The sequence below is a fragment of the Electrona antarctica genome, assembly GCF_951216825.1.
Source record: "Electrona antarctica genome assembly, chromosome: 14".
Classification (NCBI taxonomy): domain Eukaryota; kingdom Metazoa; phylum Chordata; class Actinopteri; order Myctophiformes; family Myctophidae; genus Electrona; species Electrona antarctica.
Genome location: NC_136795.1, coordinates 20,376,384 through 20,402,795, shown reverse-complemented (window position 1 = coordinate 20,402,795; position 26,412 = coordinate 20,376,384). Strand labels below are relative to the sequence as shown.

Here is a 26,412-nt window from a genome sequence, read left to right as displayed (position 1 = left end):
ATAAAGGAGGTAAAAAGGGAAAAGAAACATATACAGTGAGGGAAAAAAAGGGGTGGGCGGTGGGGGGGATTCACGTTCAGCTCCGTTAATTTGTTTGTTTTCCTTGGAGGAGCTGCGTTGGGTCTCCAAGTCGGCTCCGTGGCCGTACCTTGAGTTGGCTGTGTGGCCGTGTGGCCGTGACCGGCTTCCATGTATGTCCTGTATGTCCAAAACGGTTACTTTTCAGGAACTGGAAAAACAGAACCATGGTTCCAATGGAGCTAATGTGGTTATCATTTGGTCACAAGCTCTTGTTAATGCTTTTCATTGGTTCAATGTTTACAAGACTCACAGACACACTTTACTTTCACGTCCCTATTTTTTCATTTTGGGTGAAAATGTTCAAACATTTCTCAACATTTATGAAGTAGTAAAAGTATCCGAGCAAAAGCTCACAACGCTAGCCTTGTGTGATGTCCCTATTTTGGGCAACATTGGCAAAGTTAAAGTCGTGGAAAAAGCTGTTCTACAAGCTCAGTTGTGAGCTTGTACATTGGCTATTTTCCTACATTACAGCGGCCATATAAACACAAACACAAGATAAAAACAAACAAACAAAAAACAATGATGCTAAAATGATATAAAAGGCAGTAAAATCCTTTACACTGTGAAACATTCAAGTCAACAGAACGTCTATGTCCAGCATGACACAATGAAAGGAGGAACGGTTTTCACTGTTGCCTGTGAAAAAGCCATTACCAGCAGATTGGGAAAGTGGGCATTTCAGAGGAAGTCGGGGATGAATTATTCATATGGACGCTGGAGCAGGTAATAAGGCCCTTTTTGAAAGCACATTACGTTGTAGGCGTTCCGGACTGGATATTATTAAAATGCAAAGAATAAGCGACTCTGTGGTCCAAGGGCATGTGGCTGTGTCCTCAAGGCATGACGTGCTGTCATGGTCCCACTTGGCACGTCTGTGAGAGGCGGAGCACAAAATGTCATTTACAGTCACTGAAATGAGAGGGGAGTACATCAAGACCCCAGAGACACACACACACACACACACACACACACACACACACACACACACACACACACACACACACACACACACACACACACACACACACACACACACACACACACACACACACACACACACACACGCGGATGGATGGATGGGAGGGGGGTAATAGATGCTCGCACGCGCACACTTTCATGCTTCACAATTTCACCAGTGTTTTTCTATTCCTCAGCAACACCAAAGGGTGCGGTTTTGTACGTTCGTAACATGTCACGGACGTGATGCGCCATGAGCTTGTAGATTTGCTATTTAAAGCAGGCAACTCTACCCAAGTAATAATTGAGGTAGCTAACATGGCATATGCATAATAATTGCTTATGGTGATCGGATCACCATCAATGGGACCCTGGGACAGATTGTAAACTTTGGATCATTTTGCGCTCCCGTCTCCGCTGTGCCTCGACCATTTGCCCAAAAGAACAGCTTCTTCTCTGCCCAAGAAGAGCAACTTCTCCGCCCAATCGCATCGAGTCTACCGGCGTGATTAATGCGACCTTAGTTGTATCTTACAGTACTTCTTTTCTTCTGAAGCTCCATGTACTTATTCTGAAGCTGTACTTAACTGCTCTGCTTCCTCTGTACTCTGCCTCTGTACTACTATCAATCTATCTACGCTGCCCTGCATGCACACACACTTGATGAAGCATGTGCTTGCGTACATGACCATGCATGGCCAAAGACGTTGTCACGCACGCACGCACGCACATCGCACGCACACACACACGCACACACACACACACACACACACACACACACACACACACACACACACACACACACACACACACACACACACACACACACACACACACACACACACACACACACACACACACACACACACACACACACACACACACACACACACACACACACACACACACACACACACACACACACGTATCTCTATAAATCTTGCTCACCAGTCACAGCAGCAGAAGAGGGAGCAGGTGGTTGGCTCTGGTCCACTGAACTTGCCAGAGCTGGGTGTGTCCGTGCACTCTGCAATGAACACTTGCAGGTGTGTGGTGCGCGTCTGCTCCTGCGACTGGGCCTGATACACATACACAACGAACAGTGCAAATTATGCTTTGGAATTCAAAATTTCTGAATTTAATCCAATGTAGATCGACATGATTTAAGGTTGCCATGGCTGATTTCAGTCATTTTTAATAAGATTAAAGAGTATTAGGATTAGTCAAACAATATTGTTCTATTGCTTAAATTGTAAATTGATATACAGAAGCATCTTCCAATAAAACCATAATGGACTCAGATATTTCATGAAATCTAATCTAAGGCCTCACTCTGCAATTTCTTCAAGTGATTGGCTGTATGAAGAACAGCAAAAAATAGGTTTAGAATAATAATAAAACATTTTCAGTCATGAGATTTGCTTTTGATTTAATAATTCCTCCACGATTTTTGTAACATATTTTTTTCACCCATGATGCAGTGTCAATTGTCTAATGTAATCCTGGGTGCTACACTCCCTCTGCCAACCTGGGGAGAGCAACAGACTGACCTCACATGCTTCCTTCAATGCAAAGCCGCTTCCTTTCACCTGACAGGGGGGAGTTCTTTGTGAGGGTACCTACCCTAGGGGACACGGGGAGAACATGCAAACTCCAGTTCACATAGAAAGGCCCTTTTGCCAACCCCACTTAGGGCATGGGCGCTGATGGAGGAGAGAACACACCCCCAGCGCCCAAATCGTCCCCAGCGGGAATCGAACCCGGGACCTTCTAGCTGTGCGGCGACATGCGTGTTAAATAACTACGTGACGACAACGTACCATGATGGTGTCGTAGGCTCCGGTGATGAGCGCGATGAAGAGCGACAGCACCATGTAGACGAAGAGCGAGATGAAGGTGTAGAGGTAGATCTGGCTGAAGACCCACACCAGCGTGCTGCTGCGCTCCACCTCCGCAAACGTCACAAACATGTCGTCGCCGTTGATCAGCGAGAACAGACACTCGGACACTGTGGACAGCGAGCGGAACTGGGGGGGGGGGGGGGGGGGGGGAGGTTACCAGGAGGTTTGTGCCTGGTTCGTTCTGTCGCCGGTGTCAAGCATATGACTTCACAATTAAAAACGTAAGCATCATTTACATTAAATAAAATTATTATTTATATCAAAATGTAGAAATACTCTGTTACACGTAAAAGTCTGGTATTAAAAATGTACTTGAGTAAAAAGTATTGGCATCAAAATATACTTAAAGTATCAAAGGTGAAAGTACTCATTATGCAGAATGTCCGATTGCGCAAGTTTCCAAATGTATAAAATCCTTTGAAAATAGCAGATCTACAAGTTTGTAAATACTGGAAATAGTTACTTCCCACCACTGATTAGAAGAAGGTGTTGTGAGTGCCGTACCTTGGCGTGGTAGGGCCCCAGTACGATCCAACCACAGAAGCAGTATCCCATGTAAATAGCGGCTGCACAGCAGCAGAAGCGGATCACGTTGGGAAAGGCTGCGCGCAGCGTCACAATCAGGATCTGTCACACACACACACACACACACACACACACACACACACACACACACACACACACACACACACACACACACGTGCGCGCACGCACACCAACAACACAAGACACAAAGCAAAACCCTCAGTGTAAATTTAACTCCCAGAGTGTAAAAATGGAACTTGTTGGTGACAGGTTAGACAGCTCGATGGGTTGCTATGGATGGGTCACGTGGTGTTGGGTGGTACGTCAGACAGGTAGTAAAGTCAGCTGTTCACCGGTGGCATTTCATGAATGGAAGGAGAGGGGGTGAACGACGGGGAAGTCCAACTTTGCTATTCTATTTGCACTTTGCACAACACACTTTGGTATGATGTCGCAAAATTAATTGTTTTAATATACCCTGCTTAATAAATGAACGAAACGCAATACACGCAATACATAGCGCCTTTTTAAATAGGAGGTCCCCGGTTCGCCAACCTGCCCCGGTCTATGTGTCAAAGGGTCCATGAGCAAGAAACGTAACGCCTAACTGCTCCCCAGGTGCTGTATCGATATCACCCTAATGCTCCCAATAGTTACCGAGCTTGAAAGGTACCATTCGTCTCATCCTTGACTAGGAAGTCCTTGGCTGGATTATCTGGGCTCCTTGAACCACCTTCCAAACCACAGGGTGAGTTAGATTTCTTGGTTTAGTGTTTTGGGTCCTGGTCCTAGTTATGGTAATGTGAACTTTGCGTGTGCATGTGTGTGTGTGTGTGTGTGTGTGTGTGTGTGTGTGTGTGTGTGTGTGTGTGTGTGTGTGTGTGTGTGTGTGTGTGTGTGTGTGTGATTCACTCACATTATATTTCTGGAAGAAGCTGAGATAGCGGATGACTCCCACCCACACCAGCAGAGTAGAGGTTCCCAACAGGATGGAACACACATCATAGGAGGACATATGCTATAACATGGAGTACAGGTACATTTTACTTGAGTAAAAGTACCAACATTTCAATTTTTTTTAAACGGTATGGCATCAAAATATCATATACCCTGAAGAAGGCAACCTGCTTGCCGAAACGTTGGGTTATTAAAGTTTCTAGCATCGTGACTACGAGCTGTGCGTCCTCTTTTCTTTAGTCAAAGTATTATCTCCTGTGGTCAGCACCTCGCTGGTGTGCGCTCCTACCTTTCCATTTGTTCTATGGCATCAAAATATACCAAAATTAAAATGACTCATTATGCAGAATGGCCATTTCAGGATCATACATATCATGCTATTTGATTATATTTGTAGTCTTTCAAATCTTATTTTTAGGTAGCATGCTACGTTCATTGTTACCTGGTATCCTGGTGATTTATTTTCATAATAATCCTGTTTTTTAAATAAAATATATAAAAAGAAAATTCTATAGTTTCAATTATTTAAATTATTATTTTTGATAGGTATACCGTTTAGGCTCTTGGTTTACCTGTGATCCTATAGTTTACTGAGGCGCTACACTGTCTCTCTGCACTTGATGTTATGGGTTTACCTTGCTTACTGTACTGTAAGTCGCTTTGGGTAAGAGTGTCTGTTAAATGCCTAAATTGTAACGTCTGTATCGATCACCTTGGACTCGATCCCGATCTTGATGAAGCTGCCGATGATGGTGAACATGTCACTGATGATGAGCAGGATGTACCAGCCGTTGATGAACTCCATCCTGTCGCTCCATGTGACACGACGAGCCAGCCTGTGCCTGAAGAACTGCACGTACTCCTGGCGCACGCGTGTACACACACACACGCACACGCACACGCACACGCACACGCACACGCGCACACACACACACACACACACACACACACACACACACACACACCTCCGTGAACCCCTTTGCAGAAGTTAGTGTAATATTTAAAGTCCTGCTTATTATTGTAGGCCTGTAAGCACTAAGTGTCATGAAGCACCAGGGCATGAATGCAGTCGTTGTGATGCATTGTGAGCTTGGAGATCCATTGTCAGCTGTTCTTATCAATGATGGACAAAACCTCCTAACTCTACTTGAGCTGGATTTGGGTAAAGTGGTGTGCACAGTGTATGTGAGTGTGTGTGTGTGTGTGTGTGTGTGTGTGTGTGTGTGTGTGTGTGTGTGTGTGTGTGTGTGTGTGTGTGTGTGTGTGTGTGTGTGTGTGTGAGTGTGTGTGTGTTCTTACATGTTGCAGGACGACTCCTCTGAGAATGGAGCGGCCACACAGCACCAGGGACAGCAGGCAGACGAAGGCCACCAGCAGGTCAAACAGCCGCCGTGCGTAGCTCTCCGCTGACCAACAGGACGAGAGCAACAGAAACATTCATGGATGCTCCATCACACCGTGGCCTGGCTTGCCTGGTCTACTAGCTAACAACAAGCTAAAACCATGCCACATCACCACACGTTTCTAGCTTGTTACCAACAAATTGTGCTTAAGAAAGGGAAAACAATATATCTGTCATCATGTAAAGCCTCGGCCACATTATGGAAAAAGCTGAATCTGAAGATATATTTTTTAAAGGGAAAACTAAATTGTCGAATATTGTATAGAATAGATAGCCCATTTTTATTTTAAGCTACCCCCTTCAGAGGTATCTATTGATCATTCCTTATTACTATTCTTAACTTTACATTATTGTTACTGTGCTTTTAACTCTTGTTTATCAATATCATATCCGATATCGTGGCTGTGGGTGGAGACCTCATATCTCTAAAACTGTTACTTTTCAGGAAATGTAAAAGAAGCACCTGTCTTCTGATTGATCCAATGGAGTTATTATTTAGTGACTGACGAGCTCTTAATACCTTATATAATAGCATTAATTAATACCTTTCATTAGTTCAATATTTACAGTATAAATCACACAGACACAGTTGACCACTTTCAACTTGTTGTCTATATTTTGGGCATTTTCCCCCCCATAAATGTTCCCACATACACTCACCATGTCCCCTCACGTTGGGGTCTGTACACTCCTTAATGGAGGCATGGTTCTCCAGTTGGATCTTGACTTTTCCACTGTGAGCCTTGTTATCCATGACAATCTGGTGGCAAACATACAGCACAATTTACAATTGCAATTTAGGCATTTAGTACACTGTCATGCATAGCGACTCATAAGCAGACGCTAACCGTAGTCTCACACTCGTAACCCCACACTACTAACCCAACGTTTGTCGGACTATTGGGAGGTTGTAATTATGAGCAGACCCTGCATGAACACAAGGTAAATAATCAAACCAATAGAGCGCAGAGAGAACTAGAAAAAGTGCCCTTCTGGGCACAGGTCTCCACCAGGAGGATAGGAGTGTGTGTGATGTTTGGCAAAATGTTTAGGAGTAATATAAACATGTTTTTTTGTTTGTTTGTTTCTTGCAACAATTTTCTTCATTTTGTTGAGGAAATGCAGAGCCAGATCACTCATAGCATCTCTGAGGATAGAATTCTGGATGAGCAGGACATGTGCAGCATTTTGTACAAAACGGGCTACCCCTGAAAACTTTGGAAGGCAATCTTAGCTAATCAGTGTAGAATCTGAGAAATCCAACAGGCTCGTCTTGATCACATGACTACAGAGATCATGTGTACCGATTTGCGTGAGATTTGGATGAAATCTGTGCGACTAACATAAACAATGTGTTTTGCAGAAATCGGCCTCATGGTGGCGCTATAACCGGCAGATGTGGAGGGATGCAGGGAAAATGTTTTTCCATGGCCTCTAGGGAGTGCGCATACATAAGTTGTCGATGCAGTTATAGGTAAAAACAGGAATTGGCCTGTTATAGCGCCACCGTGAGGCTGATTTGGGAAAAAGATAGTGGCATGTCGTCCTCGGCCTAGTGGAAATGTGCGTGTATAATTTAATTTCATGGAAATTGGACACTGTGTTTGTGATTTGTGGCATTTTGTTCGAAATGGACCAATCATGGGAGCTTTGGAAGCCAATCTTAGCCAATCAGGATAGAAGATGGGAAATTGTGCAGATCTGTGTTGATCACATGACTATGGAGATAGTGTATACCGAATTGTGTGATGTATGGATAAAATATGTACGAGTTATCTACAGAAATGTGGATCGGGCCAACGGTGCCGGAGATTAGCTGATAACGGACGGACGGAAGGACGGAAGGACACACACACACACACACACACACACACACACACGGACGGAGTGCAAAACTACTCTCTCCCCATGCCTTCGGCCTGGTGGAGACAAGAAAGTAGTGTTCTGTCTCAAGTCTGAATCAGCATGCTATCTAAATAACATGTCAGCATAGTAGACACTCAGGGGTGACAAACCAGCAGCAGAGGTAGAATCTCACCATGACAGTGAAGGTGTAACAATCTGGGATCTCATTGTTTATTATGGACTGCAGGTTGATGGCCTTCAGCTGGAACTCTATGGTGACATTTATCAGCCTGGAGAGAGAGAGAGAGAGAGAGAGAGAGAGAGAGAGAGAGACACACACACACACACACACACACACACACACACACACACACACACACACACACACACACACACACACACACACACACACACACACACACACACACACACACACACACACACACACACACACACACACACACACACACACACACACACACACACACACACACACACACACACACACACAGAAAAGACACAAAGAATTCCTGTATAAAAGACAACGATATTCATGACAGACAGAGTTGCATTTTAACCACTTTTGACCTGAGACCTGTATGCTGGGCAATGTCATTAAGCAAAAAAGTTTTTTTTTTTTTAATTTTCTTTCTTTCTTTTTTAAATACCCCCAAAAGCCATGAGTTTTGCAATGACTCTAATGTCAAATGTGTGTGTCACTGTCTTGTTTTATTTAGCTTTTACAATATTCTGAATAGTTAGGTCTCATAATGTTGGTTGGTTATTATTTGAGAAATTGGGATTTATTTGAGACATGCATCTTTTCCTAACAACTACACGCACGCACACACGCACGCACACACGCACGCACATACATGCATGCACGCACGCACGCACAAAGTGCTGCACGTAACACATAGAAACAACGTTGTTCTAACTTGTGAAACTTGAGTGTGAAGTTCTTGTAGTCAGAGTTCTGGAGGTAGGAAGGGTCAGGCACCGGCTCCACACCAACACACTCTGTGGAAGACATGAACAACACCATTAGACCAGTGGTTCCCAAATCCCAACCTGGTGCCCCCTGTCAAAGATCAGGAGTCTGTTTGGTGCTAGTCTACAATAGTGGTCCTCAAGTCAAGGAATTAAAGATTTAGAGAGAGAGAGAGAGAGAGAGAGAGAGAGAGAGAGAGAGAGAGAGAGAGAGAGAGAGAGAGAGCGCATGCATGTACACGTACGTACATGCACTAATGTACCAAAGTGAAATATTGAAAGTTTCTGGAGACTTCTACCAAGCGACCCAAAGTAAATATGATTACTGGAACATTAGTGCAATGGATCTTGTATATTTATTTATTTTTAATTGCCAAAATAGCAGATGTACAAGCTTGTATATCTGCTATTTTTGAATAGCCAACTGTATAAATGTATAAAGTGGTTAAAATGATTGTGATGCTATGATAACTTTTTCTGGGGAACCCCCTGGAACCCCCTTTACGACCACTGGGGGTCCCCGGACTGGACCCCACTTTGAGAACCAATGGCCTACACACAAAAAAAAGTCTACATACATGCGCTCCACCACAATGCTTTGTGAGCTTGTAGATTAGAATATTTTCACCATTCAAGTGTAATACAAGTATACGAAAAGTATATAGGGCTCAAGTGTGTGACTGTGTTTGTGTGTGCACAACACTTGGGGGTCTCAGCTTGTTTCAGATGTAAGAGGGGGGGCTCCAAGGAAAAACACTGCAATAATTTTTTTATACTTACTTGCATGTTCATTTAATTCTGAATGGTCCATTTGGTTCTATTTGTACACACATGGCTCCATTTTCGTCACCGCTAAACCCCTTATCCCTAAAAACATTTTTGAATAGTTAAAATGGCCAGTCTACAAGCTCACAACGTGTCAATGTAGATTGGCTAGTTGAACTATTAAAAAATGTTTTTCAAAATAGTAAAAAAAAAAAAAAAGGCAAAGAAGTTTAGGGATAAGGGGTTTAGCGGTGACGAAACTGGAGCCCTCAGTCTCAGAGTTACAAATGGCTAAATTAAATACAGTGGCTTTCACTGAGTCACAGAAATAATGGCATGTTTTCCAAGTCACGTGAAAAGCACAGACGATTCCACATTTCCACTATGCCCCTAAAAGGCTGCAGCTGGGCCTTGTGGAAGTTACTTTCATTTCTGTCTGTCTCTTTGTTTACAGGAATTGTGTCCTGCATGGCCAAAAAACACCATTAGTCAACGGATAATGATGTGTGCAACAAACAATTGGAAAAGCACAAAACAAGAGACTGTGGTAGTGGTGGGTGTTCTTTGTGTCCTGTAGTGAGTGATGGAAGTAGCAGTCCAAGTTTTTTATTTAAGTAAAATCAACAATAAAACTATATAAAAATAGCAAAATAGCAAAATAGCAGAGGTAATAGCAAAAACAATGGATTAAGTGGTTAATGTTTGTGTGGTAAAATACACCACATTTGCTTATTAACTTACCAGTTAACAAGTTTTCAAATAATTGTGGTGGAGTAAAAATATTTGCGTCTGATATCAAAGTATACAAAGTCCCTCAACATTGTACAGTACTTGGGTACATTAACTCAGTTACTTTCAACCACTGCATATAGTAGAAACTACTTCAGGCATTAAGTAAGTGGGTCATAGTTCTCCTGACGTATATGGAAGTTGGAACAGCCACGCTCTGACTCACACAATCCCTCACTTCCTCCGGGGCGAACGCAACGCTGCCGTTGGAAAATTAATTAAATGATGCTGCCGGTTTGAATGATAAACCACATGAACCCTATAGCGTCCCTATTCTGGGGGCGAACATTCAGTGAGAATAGCAGATCCACAAGCTCACAATGAGCGTTTTACCAACAGATTGGTCTGTAGAGGGAAAAAGGAGTGAGGGGAAGTCAATGGTTCTCAAAGTGTGGTCCGGGGACCCTCAGGGGTTCTTTAGGTTCCGAGGGGGTCCCCTGCTAAATGAGTTAATCTGCTATAGATCTGCTATTTTCAACAACAAAAATTATTAGGAATAATATTTCTTTTTTTAAAAGATTTGTTTTTGGCTTTTCTGCCATTATTGATAGTGTCAAGTGAAGATAGACAGGAAAGAGGGAGAGAGCGAAGGGGAGAGACATGCAGCAAAGGTCGTCATGAACGGGACTCGAACACGCAACACGCTGTCAGGCCAAAGCCTATATGTGGCATGCGCCTGGACCATTTTGCCAGCGGGTGCCATTAGGAATATTCTTGAAACATTCTTTTCAGATGGGGGTCAGAGGCCAAATGGGTCATAGTTAGCCTAGGGGGTCCTTGACAAGATAAAGTTTGAGAACCACTGTCCTACGAGGATCATTTCTTTCTATTAAGTAGAAGTTAAAAAAGCACAGCGTAGGGTACTCGGTTGGGTGCAGGGCCATCCAGGTATAAATGTGGGTTTGGATACATTTCGGGGGAACATGGCCAACCCTAGACCGAGGAGTACGTCTTACCGGTGTCCACGTGGGGGTCGATGTCAAACGTGTCGTTGACGGGATCGATGCTGCCTTTTCGGTAGTACCGCTGGCACAGGGAGAGGGCGCTGCCGTTCACCCCGACCCCCAGCACATACGCGTAACGTCCCAGTGAGATCTGCGGCAGAGCCATGTACTGCATGGGGGAGGGGTGCAACAGTTAATCCAACTACACCTTTTAAAAAAACATATAGTGATTTTAAATTAATACAAATAAATCATTTTTTGCTCTTTTCTTTTTTTGAGGGGCGCGTTTATTCAAAATCTAAGATAGTGGAAATGGATCAAATTGTGTCCCAACTGAAAACTGAAATCACCAAACACTAGCAATGATTACTATTATATAATAATATATAGAGCTTTAACATTTTACCCCCCAAAAAGGAAAGAAAGGCAACAATAAATCAATTGTCTGTTCTCTACGTCGTTGGGTTGGGACTAATTTTTGGGTTGTGGAGCCATATTTATACCTTTCATTTCAAAAAGGAAAGAAATGAACGCTTCTCTGTTGATGTGTCTGTACAATGATTATCTACCTGTTGAACAGTGTAGTTGATGTGTCTGTATATACAGTGATTATCTACCTGTTGAACAGTGTAGTTGATGTGTCTGTACATACAGTAATTATCTACCAGTTGAACAGTGTAGTTGATGTGTCTGTATATACAGTGATTATCTACCTGTTGAACAGTGTAGTTGATGTGTCTGTACAGTGATTATCTACCTGTAGAACAGTGTAGTTTATGTGGCTGTACAGTGATTATCTACCTGTTGAACAGTGTAGTTGATGTGGCTGTACAGTGATTATCTACCTGTTGAACAGTGTAGTTGATGTGTCTGTACAGTGATTATCTACCTGTTGAACAGTGTAGTTGATGTGTCTGTACAGTGATTATCTACCTGTTGAACAGTGTAGTTGATGTGTCTGTACAGTGATTATCTACCTGTTGAACAGTGTAGTTGATGTGGCTGTAGAGCTCGCTCTGTGTGTGGACAGCCTGGGGTGTGTCATCCTGGTAGCCTTTCAGAAACAGGTGTCTGAACGTGGCCGTGTTCTCCTCCTTGAACGTCACCGCCATCTGGTTTCTCAGTCCAAACAGCACCAACTGTAACAACCAGAGGAGAGGTAAACGTTTCCACAGACAGAGAGTGACTAGAGTGTCACACAAAAGTATCATAAGGAGCAGATCTATTAGCTCAAAACGTGTCACGATTTTGCTACTTTTGAATTGTAATGAGTTTTAGACATGAGGTTTCCACCCGACAGTTTGTAGGCCACTGTTCAAAACTGTAAATTTTCAGGAAACAGAAAAAGAACAACCTGCGTTCCAATCAATCCAATGTAGTTATTATTTAGTCATAAGCATTAAGTGTAATTTTCCACTGGTTCAATAGAACATTCACAGACGCTTTTAAAGGAGATATAGACAACTTCCAGTGTTTGCACACAGAAGTGATTGATGTTTTCAAACAGATTCAAAGATGGCTCCAACCCCCCTCCCCCCGCCATTCTATTGACAGAGCCAGGTCATTTCAGGCAATGGGTTGTTGTTACTGCTCACCCTGGGCCTGGGAGGGACACATTGGATAATTGCACTCGTAATGGCTATATATGTAATAAAAAAAATATGAATTTCTATCGAGTCCCGTGGTCACCCAGCCCCTGAGATGCTCCCGCACGCAAATGAGGAAGTGGCTGAGGCAGAGGCTCACTGGCTCTCAACATATAAATTATCTTTTATTTGTAATCAGTGCATATAAAATATATATTGCCCCTCAAATGCTCCAGCCACTACAGTATAGTTCATGTGAACTACTTTGTCAACGGTTATTATTCATTGTAATGATCAAAAATATGATGATCCGTCATAGCTACATATGACATAAATTCCCCATTCATTGTCAATGGGAATTTAATATTTGTGTAAGACGAAAATCTACACTAGAGCTGAATATAGGAGGCTAGCCTCTCAAAAATCTGAAATTTGCCACAGCCAAGGCCAAGTCGTAAAACAATTTACAATTTACAATTTAGGCATTTAGTAGACGCTCTTAATCCAGAGCGATTTACATTAGGCAAGAACAAAAGCATGGGAATACATCACATATATAAAATGCATTTATGCGTAAGCTAAGAACGTAACTAGAACATATCTATATAATGACACTATACATATAAACTATACATATATACTATACTATGCTATGCATATGTACTATGATATGCTATGACTACATACAATGCAATTATTGTGCTGTCTACATGACATGCTATAAGTCTGTTTCAAATGCTATCTAAGTCTAAAAGTGCTATCTAAGGGGGTAGGATAAGTGCTATGGGCCATGATGGAGTCTGAAAAGGTGGGTCTTCAGACTACGGCGGAAGATTGGGAGTGATGCTGCAGTTCTGATTGCAACGGGGAGTGCATTCCACAGTTTTGGGGCCAGAAGGGAGAAGAGTTTGGGACGTGTGGAGCGTTGTCCCGGCGTTTTTAGTGAGGGTACTTCCAGCTTTCCTGCGTTGGCTGATCTGAGTGCGCGGGAGGGTTTGTAGGGTTCAATCATGCTTGCAAGATATGGGGGAACCATACCTTTGGTTGCTTTGAATGCCAGCATCAGAGTTTTGTATTCTGTGCGGGCAGCGACCGGGAGCCAGTGCAGGGAGCGGAGCAGGGGGGAGACATGTGAGAATTTTGGCTGGTTGAAGACCAAACGAGCTGCGGCATTTTGGATCAGTTGGAGAGGCTTAAGTGCACATGCCGGTAGGCCAGTAAGGAGCGAATTACAATAGTCAAGTTTTGACAAGACTGTTGTCTGGATTAGGAGCTGGGCTGATTCCTGGGTGAGGAACGGTCTAATTCGTCGTATGTTATAGAGTGTGAACCTACAGGATCGAGTGACAGCTGTGATGTGAGTTTTAAACGAGAGCTGACTGTCCAGGACAACACCAAGGTTCCTGGCTGTTGGGACAGACGTTACCAGGGCGTTGTCTACGGAAATAGTTAGCTCCCGCATAGGGCAGGACTTAGCTGGGAAGAAGAGAAGCTCAGTCTTGTCTGGGTTCAGCTTGAGGTGGACCCAGACAAGACCGTTCCTCACCCAGGAATCAGCCCAGCACATTGATGACCCCCGGCGCTCTCTCCCTTCAATAAAAATCGAATCAAACCAATCCTGTCACTGTACCCTATACCTGCACGGTGACAATGATGATCTTGAGCAGCTGCAGACCCAGTTTGAAGGGCTTGCGGCCCTTGGCGTGGTACTTGTCACAGGGGCTCATGAAGAAGTACTTGAGCTTCCTCCTCAGGGCCTCCTCCTCTTCCTCCTGCTGATGATGGCCGCCCGCCGCCAGGCTGCCGGGACGGGGCTCCTCCCCACCGCCACCCAGCGCTTCCTGCTGGGACCCATAGCTGGTAACGGAGGAGAACAGCCTGTCTTTCTCTGTGTGGAAAGGAGCCAGGGAAAAACAGAATAGATCTTTTTGTAGACTGGTTTTAACCCATTAAAGCCGGGTAAGCAGTCTCCATGGAGAATCCATGGAGCAGTGCCCTGTAGGCCAGATGTAGCATAATGGTATACACTCCAGCTCGTACCCGAGTCTCCCGTGTGGAAAGCCAACATCTTAACCACTACACTAAAGGGATATATCCCTATATAATCCGGCAGGGGAGATATTAGACTTTTAGGTCATCAGGCTGAGGTTGTGAGCCACTCTGCTACATATACAGTAAAACTCACAACAGTGGTTCTCGAAGATAGCAGATATACAATCTCACAGGGAATCACACTGCAAGCTTCTGCTATAAATATATATAGGCCTATAAATATATAATTATTGGGGTCCATATCACATGGGGGTCTTGGCAGGACAAAGTTTGAGAACTATAGTAATTTAGACGGCATTTGTAGAATCGGCCTCAGGTCTTAATGGGTTAATGTGTTTCTGCATTATTAAGCAGATATACACAAATATTATAATATATTATTATTATTAGGCTATAACAAGATTATAATAGCTATAACTTGAATAGCCTATAAATAAAAAGAAGAAAGGGCATGGTATTTCTTTCTTTTAAACCTTGAAAAAATGGTTGTTGTTTATTTTATTTAGGAATGATCTATAGGCTAAAGGGAAGCCTCTACCAGAATAGAATAGTATAGCCTAAGTCTTATGTATAGGCTATTTTGTAGACATAGCTCTGTGTCACTGAGATTAGATCATATGTGACAAGACAACATTTCATTCAAGTCTTGAATGAAAATTGTTGTCATATCGTGATGAATCAATTTGCACCTGGGATGGCCCGGGATGTATACAGGTTAACTACACTTAAATTAACAACTAAGATGTTTACATTGCTATCATGTAGGTCAGGCATAATGGATTAACAACAACAACAACAACAACAACAATAATAATAATAATAATAATAATAATAATAATAATATGGTAAACAAACCTGTAGCACAGTTATGATTTTCAGATGACATGGCGATGGTCTGACGATCCAAATCCAATAATGATCACAAATATATCATCGGTGTCAGATGTTATAGCCTACATAACATAATAATAGCATGTTAATAAAATACGCTCAGTGTCACTCGCTGTATTAACGTGTTATAAATGACAACAGCATGTTTATAAACGATGCTCAGTGCGCTGGTGACGACCAGAATCACTTGGTAAACATTGCGTTACACCGACAACGGTGACCTGTCACCGTCCGCGACGCACGCGCTGTTATGGTTTGCATTTCCAGACACTTTCTGTTATGGAGTAACGGAATTGGACAGGTCACCAATTACTCTGTAACGGTCGATCGCTGCTTCCCTTATTGTGGTCACGAGAACAGTCACGTGACAAACATTTGCGGTTCTTAGCCGCTGCCACACCATCAAAAGAGCTGCGCACGTTCTCGGCTGCGCGTAGCTTAAAGCTTGAGTTTTTAGACAGCTGGTGGATGGAAATTAAGCTCCACCTCCGCCGAATTCTTGCGCGACGGCCAGATTCCCGGAAACGCTCTCCTCCGCTCAAGTCTTCGGCGGAGGTGGAGCTTCTTTTCCATCCACCAGCTGTCTAAAAACTCAAGCTTTAAGCTGCGCGCAGCTTAAGAAGTGCGCAGCTTAAGAAGGTTTTGCGCTATGGTGTGGAGACGGTGTTACACCGTCTCCACACCTGAGCGCAAAACTTTCTTAAGCTGCGCACTTCTCAAGCTGCGCGCAGCTTAAATTCTGAGTTTTTAGACAGCTGGTGGATGGAAAAGAAGCTCCACCTCCGCCGAAGACTTGAGCGGAGGAGAGCGTTTCCGGGAATCTGGCCGTCGCGCAAGTCTTCGGCGGAGGTGGAGCTTAATTTCCATCCACCAGCTGTCTAAAAACTCAAGCTTTAAGCTGCAAGCAGCCGAGAACGCGCGCAGCTCTTTTCATAGTGTGGCAGCACCTTTACACCGTCTCCACACCTGAGCGCAAAACTTTCTTAAGCTGCGCACTTCTTAAGCTGCGCGCAGCTTAAAGCTTGAGTTTTTAGACAGCTGGTGGATGGAAATTAAGCTCCACCTCCGCGGAAGACTTGAGCGGAGTAGAGCGTTTCCGGGAATCTGGCCGTCGCGCAAGTATTCGGCGGAGGTGGAGCTTAATGTCCATCCACCAGCTGTCTAAAAACTCAAGCTTTAAGCTACGCGCAGCCGAGAACGTGCGCAGCTCTTTTGACCGTCTGGCAGCACCTTTATAAAGGGAGACTGCCCACACACACTGATACTCACTTTGGTCTGCCAGGTTTAACCTGTTTTGTGACTTTGATTTTATTGTGGTTTGTACATTCTGCTGTTTTTTGTTGTTGTTATTTGTTCATAGCCTATATATTGTTTTTTCCCCCTAAAGTGATATGTGTTTTAATTGTAATAAATTGATTTGCATATTCAATGTTGATGTAGTTTTTGTCCTGTGAATGTACCTGTTCTTGGAGAATGCCACTTATTAAGCCCCTGGAGGGTAGGCATTCTCCTTCTCCTTCACATGTTTTCACATTGACTTTGTGTAACATTTTTTACATTTTGTAGGCCTAAGTGAAAAATAAACAAACAAACACCCACACACACACCCACACACATGTAAGCTATATTTATATCGTGTATCGTGTATTCCTTTGCGGATGACTCGGCACTGCTGGTCTCATGACAGGAACAAACTGCAGGTTGAAAAGGCCCTCAGCTCTGAACTCGGTAGAATTCGCACCTGACTCGCTGATAACAAACTATCTTTACACAAACTGAATCCATTCTCTTTGGATCAAATATCAATCTGATATACTCTTGGTTAGAGTGGGTTATATATAATCACACGGAAAGATGAAATTACCTAGCTATAGGTAAAGGTTCCATCCTTCCATTCCCATGGGGATCTCCTCACACCTTGAAGACCCTAACAGGAGCCCTTGTACGAGGTTTCTTTGACTTTGCATGCACCTCTTGGTACCACAGCACCTCAAAGGCCCTAAAAACAAGGCTCCAGACTTCCCAAAACAAACTGGCCAGGCTACTACTTGGACTCACTCCCCGAACCCACCTCACCCCTGCCCATTTTGATGGGCTGGAATGGCTTAAGTTAGGCTTCACGACAGTACAGCATCTTGCAATGCGTCTGGTCTACAAGATTTGCTACACCACCTAGATGCCTATGTTGCATGTACCTGTCTAAATACTTCCTTAATGTCCACACTCACACCACCAGAGAGAGTACAAACCACGTACTCGTACGTACAATCCAGATTCGGCTCAAACAAGGGATTAAATTAATTTAGCTCCTATGCCACTAAAATGTGGAACATCCTACCAACAGCCATTAAGACATGCTAATCCCTTGACTATATTGACTCAAAACCGCTCTCAAAGATCACCAAGGACGGCTGCAATTCGAAACTGCCCCCCATAAATATAGTCTGAGTCCCTCAGTCCCCCCCACACCCACTTTTTCCCCATACTGTACTTGTTTTTCCCTTTCTCTATATGATGATTTCCTGTTATATAGAAGTGTATATTTGTACGTCTCTAAATGTTCTGATGAATTGCAAATGGTGGACCCGGTTGTAAACAAGTGTAATGCTTAATCATGTCCACAGTAAAAGTTTTTGTATTGACTTGTATTTTGGTTTGAAATGTAGCCATTCTGCATACTGTGAAATACAAATTTCAATCAATTAATCAATCAATGCGTATTGTGTTGCTTATATAGTCTACAGTAATTCAGAAAACATCACATCGATTTGATATACCGGTAGTGATACAGTGACATACCCTCTGACAGGGGGCTGTGATAGAAGAGCATTTATGTTTTTACTTTTTCCTCCGAGACAGACAGAGGGAGCAATGAGTCAGGAATAGACAGTAGACAGCAGAGAGAAAGTGAGGGGCGACAGACATGCCATGTCTGATTCAAAGTATGGGCCTCGTGTAAAGGGACAAAACCTACCACAATAACTACAGTATTAAGCTTTTATTGAGGGGAAGTGGGAGGTAATTTGTTTGCCAGTTACTGTAGATATGGCTGTCATAAAATGTATTCCTGCCTACCAATATCAGTATCATGTATCTTGTAGAGTTGTAAAAACCTTCTAAAGCTCTCATCAGCAGGGGTCATCTCCATGCTGGCTTGTGGTGGACATTTTTGTCAAAATTTAATTTTTGCCACGGACATACAAAATGACAATATTATTACCAGAAACGCATAAATGACCAAATAACAGGTCTGTAACTCTGAGTGTTCAAATGGAACCAAATGGACCATTACAGGTCCATTTGGTTCCATTTGTACAGAGTTAAGGGGGTCTTTGAAAATAAAACATTTGATAACCACTAGTAGGCCTACTAGTTGGACTCCTAAGACTAGTTGGAGACGTGATCAAAATAAGAACATTATAGGCCATAATGGTGTGTAAAAATAAAATCAAACATTTGCCATTTTGACAACGGACACATTTGTCTGACATATTGATGACCCCTGCTCATCGGGTTAGGGCCGACCTACTACATCATAAACTCCCTCTTTTACAGTCTTCCTTCATAAGCCCTTAGACTAGTGGTTCCCAAACTTTTTGACACACACACGCACGCACGCACGCACGCACATGCGCACACTTTGAAGCTGTTTTGAATGAAAGGTGCAGTAAGCAAATTGTTATCAGAATAATAAATGACGCATAGAAACCTATGATTATTTAGTTAAATTATTACATGGCATCATCAGACAGCTAGTGCATAATCAAATGATCTTCACTTACTGTAACAGCAGTAATTCTGTGCACTGTGTGTGCATTCACATAGAGACAGAATCTGAGAACTATAATGAGGCCAATAGCTCTGCTGGGAATCCTGACAGGTAAGTCATGATGACTGAAATTAATTCTTAATTAGGAAAATAACCTCTTGAGATGTAGCATCTCGTTTTTAAGGGGGTACAAGGATACAATGTATACAGAAAGAAAGAAAGAAAGAAAGAAAGAAAGAAAGAAAGAAAGAAAGAAAGAAAGAAAGAAAGAAAGAAAGAAAGAATGAAAACAGACAACAAAATAGAAACTACAACAACCAAATCAACCAAACAACATATAACAAAATATAACAGAACAAAAGTCAATAGTATTACTCTCCTGGCAAGCATAAAGAATGGATCAGAAAGATGTCATGAATGTGATAGTATACAGAACATTTAGAGTAATTAGCCTATTAAAGGTTAAATGTTAAATTGTAAAAACATAGTTATTCATAGAAAATAAAAGAAGTCGCACAGCTTGTAGCCACAATGCAATACTTTATCTAAACAAATTACCAACGTTTTGACATAAAATGCCTTCTCCTATAGGGCTCTGTACCCTCTCCTTATGTCACACTCGTCAGTACCACATTGTATATGACCAAATTAACTGGACTGATGCTCAGCAGTACTGCAGGGACAAGTTCACAGACCTGGCTACTATAGGCAGCTTGGAGGACGTCAAGACAGTGACTGATATGGTGGACTTACACAGCCTGGGCAATTCTGAGGACAGATATGTAAATATTACCACTTTGCTATTATATAGTCATGATACGGTAGTCATTTATTTCTGATTAATTCTGAAGAATTTCAACTGAGTCATAATGTACGTATGCATTTTATAGTCACGCGAGGGAAGGCAGATTGGGGATGACACACAGGACAACAAATATTAACAAATGTATTAAAGGGATATTTCAACTTTTGGTAATCTTATCGCCTACTCAGGCTTATGTGAACACCCCAGACAGTTTTTAAGTTGCTCGATTCATTTACTTGATATTCATTTTAGCTGCCTCGTCCCCTTCCTATATACAAACCCATTGTAACTTCAAGTTCAAACTCCATTTTAACCAGTGAGATTCATCGAAAACACCTGTCCTTTTTTTCTGGTGACTCATACTGCCCTCCTAATACGTGAGGTGCCAGTGTTTTTATAATCTAATTTATTTTTGTATAATCTTTTTGGATGAAAATAATCAGCAAAAGAACGAAAGAACAAGGATAAAATAATACATTTTGATGCTCTCTGCTTACTGAGTTACTGTATACATTTACAAATAAAGAAATGGACAACTCAACCCCCAAATTATTATACACCATACCGACCTACCTTTATAATGTCCTTTAATGATGTTTTGTCATTTATTTTAAGGCGGCCTGGATAGGCTTGTATGATGACATCAACAGCTGGAGATGGTCACTGGCTGATCAACAGGAGCAGAAGTTCAGGAAATGGGCTCCTAATGAACCAAACAACATTGCCATTGGAGAGAGAGAGTGTTGTACATTCATGTATCGTGATGATGGTACATGGAACGATGACGCCTGTGCAGAACGTTTCTGTGCAATCTGCTTCGACGATACAGGTGAGATGTATTTGTCAGTTCTGAGCATTGCTCACAATTTCCCACTCTCACGCAACATAACCACTCAGATCAGTTAGCTAACACAAGTGCACACACGTTTCAACATTTCACTACCACTAACATGTCAGTCAACACTGCACATAGCCATCGTGCTAGGACCTACTGAACTGGATATAACATATCGCATAAATTCACGTAATAATCTTATGAGGGACGCTAGCCCCTCCTATGCCCAGCTTTGTGTGTCTGTGTGTAGCACGGAATGTGAATTATGTGATGATTTGATTGGCTGAGCACGGAATGTGAGGATGATGATGTATGATGATAAATGCGCCCCTCACTTCACACAAGTGTGATTTTTTTCCTTTTGGGAATATTTTTGTGTTTTGAGAATACGCCACCAGAGCATATACCATGTTCTGGCCAATCTGTACAGAAACTGACTGTAGTATACCTGTATTTTCAGAGCCGATAGAGAAATATATCTTCATCAACAAGAACCTGACATGGGATGAGGCTCAGGCACACTGCAGGGAGAGACACACAGACCTGGCCAGTGTGAGGAACCAGACTGAGAATGAGAAGGTACGGAAGATGATCCCCTCCGACTGGTGCTGGATAGGCCTGTACCGAGACTCCTGGAAGTGGTCTGATGGGAGCAGCTACACATTCAGGGACTGGAATTCAGGGGAACCAAATAATCGCTTCATGGAGGAGAACTGTGTCTCCATGGTGTTTGGCATAGGGTCCAAATGGGAAGACTGGAAATGTGATAAGACACATGCATTTATCTGCCACAGCCATGGTAAGAGATGACCCATGGTTGCATTGGTTAGATTGAAAGTGCTGCATTTGTGCAGTTGTTCCTAAAACCTGGAAGCAAGTTAGTGGTTTCCCTTACCATCACATAGCCTGGAAGTACTATAGACTTGAATATGAAAAAAAAAGAAAAACAGTTCAAACAGTGGGCAGTTCATAAACCCGTCCACCAGTGACATCATCAATGGGGAATGGCAGTGTGCTTGCTACAGTACGTGTCTTTCCCCCCATCTCTCTCCCCGTTTCCTGTCGGCCTGGTGTCTGTCCCTCCATAGAAATATATAAAGTACAACACAAAGACAATCTGCATAACGATGATGATGTCACTTGTGGATGGTTTTCTGAACTGCCCACAGCCCTGAGACACGGGCCAAGTAGGAAAAAATGGTGGTATTTTATTTTATCACCAATTATATGAAGATAGGTTGAAAAGTGGTGAAGCGGTCCTTTAAGACTTAAAGCCTACTCACTTCACTCTTTATTATTATACATACTTAAAGTTTAAGTATTATAATAATAAAGAGTGAAGTGAGTATAGGCCTGCTGGCTAGACTAATATCACCTTTCTTGCAGATTCATCTGGTTTCCAGGCTAGGCTAGAGAGCCCACAAATTAATAAAACTGACATTTATTAATGTTTGTTTTCAAAGTCCCAGAAGTCACCGTGAAGAAACAAGTGGTGAGAATTAAAGTGACCAGAAGAAACTCCTCCCTGGATCTGAACAGCCCTGCAGTGAAGGCGGTCATTTTGGAACAGGTACAAATAATGCCTATTTTTTTAAACACTAACTAATTCATCAATTTAATAATTTTGTCATACTACTGTATACCTCCTTTGCCACCCATTATTATATTTAATATTGTACATTTTCTTGTTTGCTGAACTAACCATTCAGTGATTGTATATTTGAGGGGTCCAGCTTTGAGGGTTTGTGTAAACACAAACATTGTCCATTGTCTAATGCTTCTCAGAGTGGGGTCCCCCTCAAGGTTCCTTGAGTCGGCTTACAGGTTATGGGGGATCTCACTGTAGTATGTACTGTACACTATACAGCATGTACAGTTTGTGTTTAACCACTAGAACCTCAGCATCCATGTCCAGTTTACCAAGTCTAGAGGGTTTAAGTGATTAACAACACACAGTAATGTATATGAACTGTTTGAACTTGTAAGACGTTTGTCATTCATTGATTGATTCCAGAAAGAAAGTGTATTCTTTATCAGGTCAATAAGGGACACATCTTTTTCATTCATTGATTGATTCCAGGAACAAAGTGTAAGTTTGGCAACCCTACAATCAGGAGAATAATAATTCTGGTTTGTATCTGTCAGTTGAAGCAGAGCCTGGTGGAAGAAGGGGAAACGGCAGACATCAAACTGAAGTGGGCGGAGCAGTCTGATGGGAAGGTCTTCCACAAAGAAGACAAGAAAAAAAGGAAGAAAAGAGAGAGGAAGCCTGTTCTAACAAAGATTGAGCTGTAAGGAGGGGGGTCCCAACCTGTGAGCCGGGGTCCACTGGTGGGCCGTGAGGGTATAGAGCATAGACATATATACATAGACGCCCCTTCCGGCTCTGAGGCGTGTGTCAAAATTGAAGGCACTATTTTCCCGACATTCCTTGCGAAGAATAGCGGAAGCAAAGCGGAAGCTTGTCAAGCTTCCGCGTGCGTAACATAAGTCCCGGAAAAGACGCGCTGTGATTGGCCAGTAGTCACTTGAGTGACAGCGAGAGACATGGAGGAGTCACATGAGTGACGTCACTTGGACAGCGACGCACTACGCAGTCGCCTTCAGCAAATGCCTTCAGCACTTCTAAATAATAAAGCTGCGGAGAACTGTTGCTTTGTGTTCACTCTTTAATGTTTTCTGTTAGTAATCTAATCCCCCTGGCTCTGATGTTGTATTGTTAATAACTTAGTTGTTTGTGTTTGTTTGTTTGTCTTGTTTTGTATTGTAATGTATACGGTCATGACTGTTATAAAGATTTGTTAAAAAAAAAAAAAAAAGCCTTCAGCACTGCACTTCCGCCTTCATTGGGATACACGTCGCCCCAATGAACTGCAGCGGCAAATGAGGCATCTATTTCTTAATATCTATGGTATAGAGGGTATGCGTGTGACATCATCATCAAACCAGGAAGTTATGCAGGAACGCCTACTGAGTGGCAAAAAACTACTTTCTGGCCTTGACAGCCCATACATCCACACAGAAAAGTCTTATCTGATTGCATTAAACAACATTAAACAATGTTAAACTCACTTTGCCTGTTGCTTTGCCACTCGATGTGCCATTCACTTTAAGCATGCGCATACTCTCTATTGCAAGTGGGCTCCCAGAATGCTTTGCGCACCCAACTTCCCCACCTGGGTGAGGTTCCCAAAACACACACATGGGGTGGATGTGTTTTGGGAACAGCACCCAGATTGCATACATAAAAAATATACATAACACTTGATGACACCGCTGAGCATGCTTAGGCGTGCCTAGCCTAAGATCTTAGATGGATTGATCGATTCTGACATTTTCAATCTACGAGAGTCTAAGGCTTCAATCCCCATGGTGCTGAGCCCAAACTTCCCTGCTTGCCTCGATTGCGACTCCACTGCGCAACAGTGCCCCTGACGGTCAGGGTTTTGCACCCAGTTGCACTCATTTGGGGAGACGAGGACAGATCCAAGATAGCGGAAAGATTCCAAGACAGAGTGGATTCATTTTTTTTTATTGAAAACTACGGACCTGTAGGTTTTAAACGCTAGGCGCAGATAAACCGGACAGGTGGGGCAGCAGGGTAAGCACCTTAGATTTTGCATTTGTACATGTTCAGAGCTATTCAAGGGCAGGGAATTTCGGGGTCAGCACCATGGGGAATGAAGCCTTAGACTCTCTTAGGCTAAGGCGTGCCCAGGTGTTGGTTATAAATTGAGGCACTAGCATCATTTACATCCACCAGCTGTTTAAAAACCAAGAAGAGACGCCTGCTCAAGGCGCTTTGACCATAGAGATATATACATAGACGCCCCTTCCGGCTCTGAGGCGTGTGTCACCATTGAAGGCACTATTTTCCCGACATTCCTTGCGAAGAATAGCGGAAGCAAAGCGGAAGCTTGTCAAGCTTCCGCGTGCCTAACATAAGTCCCGGAAAAGACGCGCTGTGATTGGCCAGTAGTCACTTGAGTGACAGCGAGAGACATGGAGGAGTCACATGAGTGACGTCACTTTGGCAGCGACGCAGTCGCCTTCAGCAAATGCCTTCAGCACTTCTAAATAAGAAAGCTGCGGAGAACTGTTGCTTTGTGTTCACTCTTTAATGTTTTCTGTTAGTAATCTAATCCCCCCTGGCTCTGATGTTGTATTGTTAATAACTTTGTTGTTTGTGTTTGTTTGTTTGTCTTGTTTTGTATTGTAATGTATATTGTCATGACTGTTATAAAGATTTGTTTAAAAAAAAAGAAAGAAAAAAAAACCTTCAGCACTGCACTTCCGCCTTCATTGCGATACACGTCGCTCCAATGAACTGCAGCGGCAAATGAGGCATCTATTTCTTAATATCTATGGCTTTGACACCTCTTGACGCCTATGTCTGGGTACAGGCAATCAGGTGTTGGGATATCAGCGCTGTCATGGCTGAATTCCGGGCCCGTGGATATCAGCGACAGACCTTATATATTGCTATATGTTAACAACATTGCTATTTTGTGTGCACAGTATGTCACAGCAAGCCCGTGATGATGTTTTTGCTGGTCGTGCTGTTGCAGTGTCCTGCAGCCAGTGTGTTCCCTCTTTGGTTACACTGACACCCCCTGACCTCAACCTCCTCAGCCACACCACATCATTTGAAAATGTAGTAATATACCTTGTTTGTTAATAATCATTACTATCCTCAAATGTATACATTTTAAATGAATATTTCAATAGATTTAGATGCTCGGCCTGTCTGTAGAAGACGAAATCTGTAGAAGTGAAATGACATAGGAATGTCCACACCTTCATTTACACAATGATCAGACCAGTTATTCCTTGAACATTCATTAACTCTAACCCGGGGAGAGTGAGAACTACGGAGTTACAATTCGTGATGAAGATTGACACGTTGAAAGCAGCTATAAGAAGGAGCTGCTATAACCAGTGTACATATTGTTTTACTAGTGTATTTGTGACACAGTAAGGTTGTCTCACACCAAAATTATTATGAGGGTTGACGTCCCTGAACCCGACAGTCAACTCCCATTAGATAAAGGAGTGAATTTGATGAACACAAAGCTAACACTTTGTTAGACAGAAAACATATTTCTCTGTGCTTCAGGAGACACTTGATCATGTTGACTGACCTTTTAATGGCATACTATTAATCACACAAAGAATGAAAATAAATGTGGCTTCTTTTAAGAAGAGATCACGCCTTAAAAAATAATAAAAATAAAATAATCCAATAAATATCCAATCTGAGAAACCAGCTGGTGAGAGGTGACTTACTACCACCCAGACAACACTTTTACAGAGCA

General features: G+C 42.7%; 1 protein-coding gene across 2 annotated transcripts; it reads right to left on the bottom strand.

Moving 5' to 3' along the window:
• Window positions 1–408: 408 nt before the first annotated feature.
• On the bottom strand, window positions 409–15,751 carry mcoln1b (mucolipin TRP cation channel 1b; the record flags this gene model as incomplete). Of its 2 annotated transcripts, XM_079520313.1 has the most annotated exons (14): window positions 15,653–15,751; window positions 14,383–14,633; window positions 12,137–12,298; window positions 11,172–11,328; window positions 8,610–8,691; window positions 7,865–7,961; window positions 6,487–6,586; window positions 5,724–5,830; window positions 5,137–5,286; window positions 4,384–4,485; window positions 3,447–3,569; window positions 2,862–3,068; window positions 1,990–2,120; window positions 409–956 (listed from the first exon to the last, which is right to left on the bottom strand). In XM_079520313.1, coding segments are annotated over exons 1-14 (1,701 nt in total). In that variant the 5' UTR covers window positions 15,684–15,751. The 2 variants fall into 2 exon arrangements, with proteins under 2 accessions (XP_079376439.1, XP_079376438.1); XM_079520312.1 differs by lacking the exon at window positions 409–956 and having other exon boundaries at window positions 1,986–2,120.
• Window positions 15,752–26,412: the final 10,661 nt, after the last annotated feature.